The following is a 12,666-nucleotide window of genomic DNA, read 5'->3' on the forward strand; positions in this document are numbered from 1 at the left end:
TGCATCTACAGTCTTGATGTGGCAAATGGCCCTCTCCCACCTGTCCGCTTCCTCCCCTGCCAGATCTAGTAGGGATTTTTTTTTTAATGTTCAGGAAATTGATTGTTTTAAGTCTAGACTTCTTCCAGAAAAGATATTATGGGCTTACTAATCCTTCTATATCTAAGATATGATTGCAAGTTAATAATTTCTTCACTTTTTTTAAAAAAAGATTTTGTTTACATAATAAAGGAAATTCAGTTTGGGACGGGAGAAGCAGGAGACACACAAATATTGGAAATGTGTTGTTCACCCACAGCCTGTCAGGGGTAGAACACCTGGTAGCAGTAGCTTTATTTGCCTCACTGATCTTTCTAGAAAAATCTATGGATCTATGCTGTGTTTTGATAGGAACTTCAGAAAAAGGAAAGAAGAGCTTGCCAGTGGAGGAGAATTTATCATTCCCCCCCCCCCAAGTGAACATCTGGAACATTGATTAAAAAATACTTCTCCCGCCTAATATATACGTATGTCGTTTCTCTCAATTCCACAATGACAGGTGGCGATTATGTTTAGTTTGGAGGCGTCTTCTTCCTATGGTGAGCTGATATTCTTGGAGCGTTACCAAGAAGTGATCAAGGAGTTGGCAAAAGTGGAACACAAGATGGAGCACCAGTCATCTGAGGGATCTGGAAACCTCAAACAGTCTGGAAGCGGCCGTTCAACACTGCAGGCCATTGGAAGTGCTGCAGCAGCAGGTGCAGACTTGGCTGTTGGCTTTAAAATTTGGAAAATGGGTGGGGGATATAGACAGACAGACAGACACACACACACACACACACACACACACACGCGGCACGGGTATGACTTTCAAGGGAATTAAACCTTCTAGATGACCAAAAAATTGTGGATATGGCGAAGAAATGCTTGACGGATTATTTTGTAAACAATTCTAATAAAGGAACGAAAACGAGTGTGGTCTGGGACGCCAGCAAAGCCGTAATGAGAGGATTTTTCATTCAACAAAATTCAATTAAAAATAGAATGAGAGAAAAAGGGAAAAAGGAAATTTTAAAACAAATAATGGAAAAAGAAAAGAAATTAACGATAAGGCCAGGTGATGAGAAAGTAAAGCAGAGTATAAAAATGTTACAGACACAATTCGCAATGATAATCAACAAAGAAGTGGAATGGAACATAAGAAGAATGAAGCAAAAGAATTTTGAATATGCAAACAAATCTGGAAAGTGGCTTGCGTGGCAAATTAAAAAGAGGAAGGAACAAAGTACAATTAAGAAAATCAAAATAGAAGATCAAGAGATAGAGAACCCGAAGGGAATAAGGAAAGGTTTTGTAGACTTTTACAAAGATTTATACAAAAGAAAAGAGAAACTTAACATTAAAGCAATAGAAGAATATTTAAATAAGAAAAAGGTGCAAAAAGTATCAGACAGCAATAAAATTAAATTGAATGAACCAATAGAACTGGAAGAGGTCTCAAGAGCAATAAAGGATTTAAAAAATGGGAAGGCGCCAGGGCCGGATGGATTCAGTGCAAGATATTACAAAGAGATGAAGCACACTTTACTTGTACCATTGAAAGAGGTAATGAATAAGATATTGGAAAAAGGAGAATTACCTGAAACTTGGAAGGAAGCATACATAACGTTAATACCCAAACAAGACTCGGATTTAATGCAGGTTAAAAACTATAGGCCAATTTCGTTACTGAATAACGATTATAAAATGTTTGCAAATATTTTGGCAAATAGGATGAAAAAGGTATTGAATGAAATGATACATAAGGACCAAGCGGGTTTCCTTCCCGGGAGACAAATGAAAGATAACATAAGAAATGTGATTAACATAATTGAATATTTGTCAAGCGGGAAGGATAAACAAGCGATGTTGATTTTTGTGGATGCGGAAAAGGCCTTCGATAACATCTATTGGGAGTTTATGTTAAAGAACTTAGAATATATGGATGTAGGTCAATCTTTCTTAAGTGGTATAAAGGCAATATACTCAGAACAGAGAGCAAAGTTAATTGTGAACAACGTTATAACAGAAGATATTGCCATAATGAAAGGTACAAGACAAGGGTGTCCGTTATCTCCGTTGTTATTCATCTCGGTCCTGGAGGTCTTCCTAAGAACTATAAGAAACAATGAAAATATAAAAGGAGTAACTGTGGGTAGTAATCAATATAAGGTCAAGGCCTTTGCCGATGACTTGGTTATAACTATTGAGGATCCTATACAGAGTGTTAAAGAAGTGATAGAAGAAATTGAACATTTCGGTCAGGTGTCAGGTTTCAAATTAAATAGGAAAAAAACCAAAATAATGGTTAAAAATTTGGATCAAGAAGTTATAGAAGAAATACAGCAGCAAACAGAAATGAATGTAGTAAAAAAAGTAAAATACTTAGGAATTACGTTAACTCCTAGAAATATTGACTTGTTTCAAAATAATTATGTACCAGTTTGGAATAAGATTAAACGGGACTTAGACGTATGGGCAAGAATGAGATTATCGTTTTGGGGAAGAATTGCAACAATAAAAATGAGCGTGCTACCGAAAATGTTGTTTTTGTTCCAGATGATACCAATAATTAAAGGAGTGACTATTTTTAAAGAATGGCAAAGAACAATGTCAAAATATATCTGGCAGGGCAAAAAGCCGAGAATTAAATTTAAGATATTAACAGATGCAAAAGAAAGAGGAGGCTTTGCCCTGCCAGACTTGAAGTTATATTATGAGGCTTCGTGTCTTTGCTGGTTGAAAGAATGGATAAAACTGGAGAATACGGAATTGTTGGACTTAGAGGGACATGACAACAGATTTGGGTGGCACGCTTATCTATGGTGTGACAAAAATAGAGTACACAGAGGTTTTGAAAGTCATATTTTTAGAGGTACGTTAATTGAAGTATGGAACAGGTACAAAAATCTATTAGAGCCGAAAATACCAATGTGGTTATCCCCACTGGAGATAATGAGTACGAAAAAAGTCAATATGACAGGAGATTGGATTACATATGAAAATTTAATAATCAAAGAAGGTGATAAATGGAATTTGAAACCATATGAAGAGGTTAAAGAAAAAGTGTATGATTGGCTGCATTATTTTCAACTGAATGCAATGTTTAAAAAAGAGATGCGGGAGAAAGGTTACTCAGGAAAAAAATCAAAGTTTCAGCAAGAAATTTTGAATAGTGATGTAAAAGTATTGTCAAAAATGTACAAACTATTACTTGAATGGCACACAAAAGACGAGGAAGTTAAAACGGCAATGATTCAATGGGCTAAAGATTTTGGTTACAATATACAATTTGATGATTGGATAAGGTTATGGAAAGAGGGAATGAAATTCACCGCATGTACCACGATAAAAGAGAATGTGATGAAAATGTTATATAGATGGTATATAACTCCAGTGAAATTAGGTAAGATGTTCAAAGTTAGTAATAAATGTTGGAAATGTCAAGAGAAAGAAGGAACATTTTATCACATGTGGTGGGAATGCAAGAAAGTGAAATGCTTCTGGGAAATGATTTATAACGAGATGAAAAAAATGATGAGATACACGTTTGTAAAGAAACCAGAAGCATTGTTACTAGGCATACTAGGTAATGATGTTGAAAAGAAAGATGTGAAACTATTTAGATATGCAGTTACAGCTGCCAGAATCTTGATGGCCCAAAAATGGAAACAGGAAGAAATGCCAACGAGGGAGGAATGGAGAATGAAACTGATGGAATACGCAGAGATGGATAAATTAACATGTAAAATTAGAGACCAACGCGATCAGAGGTTCACCGAGGACTGGAACAAATTTACAGAGTATATCAAAACTGTGTGTGATCAGGAAATAACGCTTGTTGGATTTCAGGAAGCTTTGTGAAGAGAATAGTAAGGAATGTTGTTTAAAAGGAAAGATAAAATAAGGACTGTTAAAGTGCAACACAATTTAAGGAATGTGAAATGTTGTGAAAAATATGGAAATTGTCAGATAGGTTGATGGAAGTCTATAAGATGTATAAGTTAAATTGGATGTTAAATTGTAATTGGATTGGTTATTATAAATTTGAATAAAAATTAATTTAAAAAAAAAAAAAAAGGGAATTAAACTGTAGCTTACTATATAATCTGCTTTGTGTCCCACCAAACTAAATACAGGCTATATACAACATAGGCTTAAAAATAAACAAACCCCAACCCCTATCGATTTTTCTGCCTGCTGGGACTGCAAACATAGAGTGGGTGCAAGCAAGCCCCCGATGGGCTGCAGTCCAAAGCTGGCGGTCTGGATTTGGCTTGATGGGACGAAAGCTGTGCAGGCCTGTTGGAAATTCAGTGTCTCTCCCCGCCCCCACCGCCCCTGAAGGGTGTCTAAACAAGAAGATTGTCACAGGTGTTCTCTAAAACTAATGCTGCAAGGGGAGTAGCTCAGCAAGAAATTACTTTCCTTATGTTTGCGTCAGGCACTCTTGGTTGCAGCACATTTTGTCAATTGTCTTCTGTCCCTCACTTTTTCCTGATCACAGTAAAATGAAGAGAGTGCTATAAAAGCATCACACAGCAGTTCAGAAACGAGAAGTATAATAAAATATATAAAATATATGCAGTATAAATAAAAAATGTTCCGTTTTGTTAATCATAGTAATAGAGTATGTGGGGACACACACACGCACGCACACACAAAGTGGGGTTATGCTTACATAAGAGCGATGAGGGACAAATGAAAACATGCAAGTAAGGAATCCATGTTGGTATTGGATACAGTGAGGGAATAAGCAGCCCCTGTTCTCTGCTCTGTCATGTAAAACCACACTAAGCATGAAAGGGAGCTGTGCACTCCCAGTTTTGGACAAAAATGAGAGTGGAACCTAGGGAGGGGTCTGATATATTCATGACTGAAATCCCATGTTGCCTGTTAACTGTGGCCCCAAATCATTAATGAAGCTTTCTCTCTTGGTTTCCCAAGGTATGGTGTTCTACTCGATTTCGGATGTTACCAACAAGCTCCTTGCCCCTTCAGAAGGCCTTGTCCCTATGCTCCAAGAGAGCTTCTGGGCCAACAGTCTCCAGCTAGAGCATACAGATCCTCTGAGAAATGTTGTGGAGGGCCTCTGCCCCTCCGCTATGGCTCTCTTTGACTTGGCGTCTACTCAGTGCCACTTATGGAAAACCTGCAAGCAGCTCTTGGAGACAGCAGATAGGAAGTTGCATAACAGCCTTGAAACTAAGGGTAAGTTTCTCACCTCTGTTTAGGTGCATTGACCTTGAAAAACAAAATGTTTAGCACCAAAAGTAACTACAACAGCTATGGCCACCATAGACCTTGCATGTAATGCTGTCAGCATAATTAGTTTCTCTCTCTCCTGTGTTTTCTTTCTTTGCCTTCTGCATCTGATACCAGGCCGAAGACTTGATTCTGTTCTCCAGGGCTTTCTTGGCATGAGGGGTTTCCCAGCAGTTCTTCAACAAATAAGTAAAATTATCAACACATCACAAGGGCAGCCTAAATCAGGTAACTGATTTAAACATCATTCATTCGCTTACACCTCGAGGACCAATTCTTGAGAGTCACCCCTGGACTATAGATCTCCCTCCTGAAGTCAGCTCACCTGGCTTCCGCTCTGTTGGACATCGGCTGAAGAGTGAAGACTTTGGGTTGCATCCTGTGGCGTTGCTCAGCTGACAGTAAGGCTTCCATCAGTGGAAAAGGGAGAGAAGCATTTTTTGTGAATCCCTCTCTTCTTTGCAGCCCCCTCTCACACCTTACATCTGCTCATTCAGAGTAAGTTTAGGTGTGGGGCATCTTGAGCAGTGGCGTAGCGTGGGGGGCGCAGGCTGTAGCAGAGCCCCATGTCTCGCGGAACCGACGAGCTGTGTGCGCGTCCGGGCTGAAGGCGTCTGGCAGGCAGTGGCTCTCAGCGCTCGCCGCGGTCCCCGCGTGTCAGGGCCGCGGAGGGCGCGCCAGGCAGCCCCTCCTCACAGCCCCGCCGCCGCTGCCGCTGCTGCAGCTGCTGGGCCATGTTGCATTTCCCCCGCCTCTCTGCCCTCCTCCTCCTCTGGGCAAGCGGCGTCGTTTGGGCGGCAGCGCCAGCGGCAACTCGCCTCAGATCACCTGACACGGACCCGCCGCCGCCGCCGTGGCTACCTTACCGTAAATACCCCAGCCCAGGCAACAGCAAGAAGAAGCTGGCAGCGGCGGCAGGTTAGGGGTTAGGGGGCGCAAATTACTTGCCTTGCCCCGGGTGCTGACAACCCACGCTACGCCGCTGATCTTGAGGCTGGATGGCAAGGGGGAATAACTGAAAACCACTCCTTTCTCCATTCTTCTGATGGCAGCTTTACTCTTTTGGAAAGGCTTTCAGCCTTTGACCGTCTGTTTTGCTGCACCTCAGTTCACTGACTTCATTTGACTGTTTGCTCTGTGAATTTAATGTTTGCATTTCCTGCTGCTGGTTTTAAACATTTTTTTAAAAATGGGTATTTTATGTGGCTTTTATATTTTTGTTTGCTTGCGTGATTTCTTCTTACGATTGTGTGTGCTTGTTGTTCGCCACCGTGAACCATTAGGAAAGATGGATATAAATGTATTTAACCTGAGCAAGAAGATAGGGACAGATGCAGACCTACATTCTGTTAAGCTGGCTATGAGGATTTTGCCTGGGCTTGTGTCTACATTAAACTATTGCTTTTGGTATATTATCACAGATTCTTGGCCACGCTAGATACGACTTGTATTGTCACTGCAGGGTTCCTTAGGAATCCTATGTTGCAGTGATTTCTGAGGGTAGCATATGATATCTGCTGATTTCAACAGAATCCCAAGGAAGGCTTGCTTGCTTTTCTCTAAATGGCAAGCTCTCAGCTATGGTTTTTCTTCAAGGCTGTACAGGAGAGAGTATGCGCAAAATGTCTTTTTGTTGTTGTTAATTGCTTGAAGTTGTTTCAAGTGTCAATATTCCATACACCTTGTGTAGGATAAAATAGGAATCAGCAGCTAGAGGCCCAAGGCTAAATCAAAGCATCATTTGGTCACTGGCAGTTAGTTGAGGGATGTGAACAGGATGCCTGTGTTAAAGGACTTGTTGGCTATACACTTTGAATATATATATTGGCATGGGGGAGCAGTTTTACCACTGCCCATACTTTACTCAGAAGGACTCTCCTTATTAGATTACGGCTATGAACTGTGTTTTGAGTCTTCGTTCTGTTGTGAGTGTCGTTTCAGCAGTTGTTGTTCACTGCCCAGCTGGTGGGCACCCCAGCAGGAAAAACCCTCACAAATATTGGTGCACATCAAGTGTGGGGAACATTTGACTCTCTGGATGTTGCTGAACTACTGCTCCCATCATTTCTGACTGTTGGCCATGCTTGCTGGGGCTGATGGGAGTTGTAGTTCAGCAATGTCTAGAGAGCCCCAGGTTCCCCACACCTGGTGTTCATGGAAGCTGAGCTCCAGATAGCAAAACAGAATATGTGAATCGGCCCTTGGAAACCAGAGAGAATCTAAGTTGGGAGTTTTAGTGATCCTGAGCTGATGCTTCAGAGAGCTGCTGCCAATCTTTCGATGGTACTGGGCTAGATGGAGCAATGGTCTTATTCAATGCAAGACATCTGTCTGCATGATGCATTGACTCAGCTCAACAGTGAGCCTCAGTTATGCCACTTAGGCCCCTTCATGCGTCCTTAATATATCTATTCCATATTTGAAACAACATTCAGATTTGGTATTAATTGACTCTTTCGTCTTGTTTCCCAACAGAAATCTCAGATGAGAAAATAAGCAGCCACTTCCACAGCAGCATTGCTGACCTCATGCAGACTTGTTACCCTGTCCTGACCGAGAACTGTATTACCAGCCAGATTGTTTTATCACAAGACTTTGACCAAATCCTTCAAAGACTGGCACATGTAGAAGAGTCTTCAGGTAAGTGTGTGCATGAGTCTGTGTGTATCTTAATGGCTATCTTAAAGTCAAGCACTCATACTTTTTTCTTGATTTGAACTACCGTACTTTTCAGTGCATAAGATGAGGTTTTTTTATTTTAAAATTATGTGAAAAATGGGGGGTCATCTTATACACAGATAGTGCATAGGGGGGACCTGGGATTGGTTGCTGCCGTGAGCTGGAGTTTGTCAGCGGCTATTGGGCGTGTTATTGGTGGCTGCTGCAAGGGCTGTTTTGTTGATTGGCTGTCACTGCGGCAATTGGGTGGGCGATTGGCGGTTTCTGCTGACGAGGGGACAGACAATAGGTGGTTTCGTGACGTGTGCGAGTGGCAGCGTAGGTCAGGTGGGTGAGTGATTTTCGGCAATCCCCCCCCCAAAAAAAGCTCAACAGCTCAGGGCAATCCTCCCTAAAAAAAAGCTCAGAAACTCTGGGCAATCTCCCCCCATTTTCTTAATTTGTAGTCCCCCAAAATAGGGGGTGTCTTATACACAGGGGCGTGTTATACATGGAAAAATGCCGTATGTGTTTCTCCATATTTAAATTTTAAATTTAGCTCCCAATTTTAAATAACTTGGAAAATTCTGAAATCATTCTTATTCAACATGAGTAAATATTTCTAGGAAAATGTTAAATATTGGGTTTTTAAAAATTTACCCTGATCAAGCCATAAATATCTACCTCATAATCTGGTACAAAATAATGGATAAAAGTGCTTTTTAATTATTCCCATTTAACATTCTTAGATGTAAAATTTCCCCAAGACTTCACCTGCTGGTGGAAATAATTTTTGTACCAAGACAGACTGTTGCTTTCTTATTTGCGCATTGCATTTCTATCCCATTTTTTTTTTCTCCAAGGAGCTCAGGGTGGCATTCACAGTTCAGCCCTCCTCATTTAATCCTCAGAAAACCCTGTGAGGTAGGTTAGGCTGAGAGGCAGTGACTGGCCCAAGGCCACCCAGTGAGCTTCATGGCTGAGTGGGGATTTAAACCCTAGTCTCCCAGGTCCTAGTTCAACACTCTCACCCTTATGCCACACTGGCTCTCACTTGAATGGAAAGGGTTATGTGGGATACGTAGAAATAAAGAGTGATTCTGTGTTCTGTGAGAGAGAGCATTTCACCTCTAATCTTTTTCTTTCTCTTTTGGTATTAATAGATTCCAGAGGGAACCTGCTGGCCGCATTAGCAGAACAGGCTTCTTTGAAACCTGCGGAATTGGAGGCACATCCCATTTCTAATCAGTTCAAACTCTTGCTGAGAACCCTGGAGCAACATGCTCAGACCCTTGAAGGGAGCCCTGTGCAAAACCTCTACGTGCAAACCTTCTTTGACTATATTAACAGGCTGGCTGCCGTTCTCCTCCGAAGCCTCACTCCAGAGCTAGGTGGGAGATCTCTCACCATTGAAACAAGCTAATCCAAGTTTTAATTCAAGAAATATCAATATGGGTGGGGGAACTAGCTTCTTAACCTCAAGTGAGTTTCATGGCTGAGTGGGGATTTAAACCCTAGTCTCCCAGGTCCTAGTGGGTAACTTTACCTGTGCCTGTGTCACTGATTCTCTGCCTATGACTACCTTTTTCTAAGGTAACCTATTTTGCATCTGTGCAGCAGAAACGGGAGCACTAAGAAGTTTGTTTCAAAAACATGCAGCATTGCTGCATGCCAAGAGCAGATTTTAGGAGCATAGCGCGGAATCAAGTTGACATGACACTTTTACAATATCCTTTCTCTAATTCTAGATCAATCTACGGAGTTAAGAGTGGCAAACCCTTTCCTATTACTTCAGCAGAGTCCTCCCCATTTGTTATCCCAGCTTTTGTTTGAGAGACAGGTTGCTCCTGACAGGTACTGACTTTCTTCAACGACGGGTGCTGGGCTGATGTATTGTGTACGATCAATAGCAAACCTGGGTTTACCTTGTATACCACTCACTCTCTTTAAAGCAGAGCTTAGTGTACTGCTAATTTTTTTGTACTTTCTGTTCCTCAATTGTGCAGGCTGTCTTTGCTGCTGGCCAAAGAAGAACTGAACCTAAATGTGCAAGAAGTGATCATCAGCTGCTGCTGTAAGGCATTGCCTCTGTGCTGTACCAGGCAAAGCAACCAGACCAGGATCCTTTTGACCAACATTAGTAGCCTGGCCCACCTGCATGCCTATCACTGTCTGCCTGACGTGGAGGTGCCAGTCCACAATCCCGCCGTGGACTCTGAGGACCTTTCTGGGCATCCCTCTCCCACTCTGCCTGACCAGAACCAGCACATGCTTACAGCTTCCACCCTCGCCTTCTTGAAATCTCAGTCAAAACTGACAGCTGCCGTGGCTTGTCTTAGTGTGTCGAAGGCTCAGAAGACCCCCAAGCAGGGCCTGTTGTGGATGGACTTTCGAGGCAAACGGGAAGCGCCCTTGTCTATAGAGCATGTTGCCAAGGAATGTGAAGCGCTATTAAAGGAGTTTCCATTTCTGGAGAGCTTTCTTCTTGCCATGTGTGAGCCTCTTCAGGACCCTCAGGAGGAGGGAAAAGGCTTGGCTAGTGCACTTTGTGGCAAGCCTTACGTGTCGTTGCTCTTCCTGGGGTTGCATTCTGTTATGGGTGTTGAGGTGTTGATGGAGAACTTTGAGCAAGCTCTCAGCACAGGGGACTGGCCCAGAGCCCTCCAGATCTTGAATCTCTGTAGCCAGGACACAGAAGAGCTAATCACCGTGCAGGATGCCGTACTCAGCTGTGCTGCTGCTGATGGTAAAGAAGGGATTATTTTTCTTGTAGAAATGGCACTTTGGGCTGCAGACCAGGAACTGACGACTCAGTCGTCTAGTTTTGGAAGGAAATGGAAAATGTCTTGAGGCACTTTGGATACAGTGACAAACCATGGTTTTGCCACTCAGTCTGAGACTTGGGCCCATGATGTTTCCTCTAGTTCAGGGGTTCCCAAACTGTACTCCATGGACCAACAATGGTATACATGCTTCATTCAGTGGTGTGCAGGCTTCTGTGTGTGGCATTAAATGCGTTAAAAATGCATATTATTTTTATTGTATTCGTATAACTTCTTTCATTTTTTAAATATTTTATTGCATTAGGAATTCAATGGAATGCAGATTGCAATACAATAAAATGCAATATCAGAAATAAAAGTAATAAATGTAATTACAGCATAAAGCACCATTTGCTACAGTTGTTGTGGCAGACATAAAAATCATTAGGTGCTCCACCAAGACCATCAGCAGTTTTTAAGTGGTCCATGCGTGGAAAGGTTTGGAGGCCATTGCTCTGGTAGCCCTGGAGCTGGAAAAATCTGATAAGTGGGCCTGCTTGAGAGTAGGGTGGAGGTAGAGTAGAAATAGAAAAAGCAGCAATAGCCATGTTATTCCCCCAACTGGTTCTATAAAGAGGGGGAAGAGGCAGGCTGTAGGTCAGAAGGCAGAGCACATGCTTTGCATTCTGAAGGTCCCAGATCCAGTGACCCGCATCTCCAGATCAGGCTGGGAAAGACTCCTGCCTGAAACCCTGGAGAGAGGGTCTGATTCAGTATAAGGCAGCTTTTGATGTTCCTAATGCCGTTGCTGCTACCCTACTTTGCGTCACCTTAATGCTGTGCAGCTAAAGCATACAGTACTCTAAAGCCAAGCTTCAGATCTCTAGTGTATTCTTCCTTTCCAGGTAAGGATGGTTGGCAATACCTGTTCCGAGTGAGAGATGCCTTGCTGAGGAGCAGGTTGGCCCTGCGTTGTCTGGATAACTGGCCCTTGGAAGCTTGTCTAGAAATCTTGGCTTATTGTGCCTGCGACCCTGAGGTGCCCGAAGAACTCAGATCTGAGCTGCAGAGGAAAACGAGAGAGCTTCGGGTTTATCAAAAGGTAATAAATCATTTTATTTGGGGGTAGAATATTTCTCCCAGATTTTTTGGTGTCTTTCGGCTGCTGGGTTATATAAAGGTAATGATAGCTCTTTCTGGTCTTTTGGCAGCAGACCACTTGTAATTTAGAATAATTCCTGGTTCAGTTGTCTGCCTTAGTCCTTTTTAAAAGTAGAGAGAGAGATTGCTGAAGGGGCTGTTCAGTTGTATTTATTTTATTTTGTCAGATTCTAAGTCTACAAGATGTCACACTCTGGCATGACTGGCAGGATCTGAAAAGAGCCTGCACTGATGACCCCCAAACCGTTGTAGGAGTGATTTTGGAGGCAAAGGTAGGCTACATTTTTTTGTGTTTCCTCCCTTGGAAGCTTGATCCTGCACAATACGCAATTTCCCCCAGATTCTCACCCAAGCCCAGAGTCCCATCTAGTCCCACATTTTCTTGCAATGGCTATTTTCTTGCAATGGCTAACTGGTGACTTCTGAGAAACCCACAGTTGGGGTTTTATTTCCCAGTCATGCTGTAGAAAGGAACTGCACTTTTCACATCCATTGTTTCCTTGCCTAGCAGAGGAACAACTTTCTACAAATAAATTGGTTGGCCTTGCAGAAAGCTCTTCTCATCTAAGGTTTTCCAGATTTCCAGTATCAGAGTGATGGCAATACAAGAAAGAGCTATTTGTCTTTATCCTAGGATCATGAATTATGTGAAGAATGGGGGAACTTGTATCCTGTTCCAAGAGATGATTTGATCAGTCTTCACCAAGAGCATCTCCTTCATTTATTGGAAATGGGAGACACAGAAAAGGCTTTGCAGGTAACTGCTTTTTCTGCCTCCAAAATCATTTTCCAATCTTAAAGA

The 12,666-nt window shown here is 42.2% G+C and overlaps 1 protein-coding gene across 5 annotated transcripts in view; it reads left to right on the forward strand.

Moving 5' to 3' along the window:
- Positions 1–12,666, forward strand: part of ZFYVE26 (zinc finger FYVE-type containing 26) — a 54,377-nt gene that overhangs the window by 16,650 nt on the left and 25,061 nt on the right. For all 5 annotated transcript variants that reach the window (XM_083603666.1, XM_083603668.1, XM_083603670.1 and 2 more), the window contains 10 exons: positions 539–737; positions 4,966–5,229; positions 5,401–5,511; positions 7,759–7,923; positions 9,105–9,332; positions 9,690–9,795; positions 9,948–10,687; positions 11,609–11,805; positions 12,032–12,136; positions 12,499–12,621. In XM_083603666.1, the coding sequence (XP_083459792.1) occupies positions 539–737; positions 4,966–5,229; positions 5,401–5,511; positions 7,759–7,923; positions 9,105–9,332; positions 9,690–9,795; positions 9,948–10,687; positions 11,609–11,805; positions 12,032–12,136; positions 12,499–12,621 (2,238 nt within the window). The remainder of the gene's footprint in view (positions 1–538; positions 738–4,965; positions 5,230–5,400; positions 5,512–7,758; positions 7,924–9,104; positions 9,333–9,689; positions 9,796–9,947; positions 10,688–11,608; positions 11,806–12,031; positions 12,137–12,498; positions 12,622–12,666) is intronic.

This window comes from Podarcis filfolensis (assembly GCF_964270895.1).
Source record: "Podarcis filfolensis genome assembly, chromosome: 1".
NCBI lineage: Eukaryota > Metazoa > Chordata > Lepidosauria > Squamata > Lacertidae > Podarcis > Podarcis filfolensis.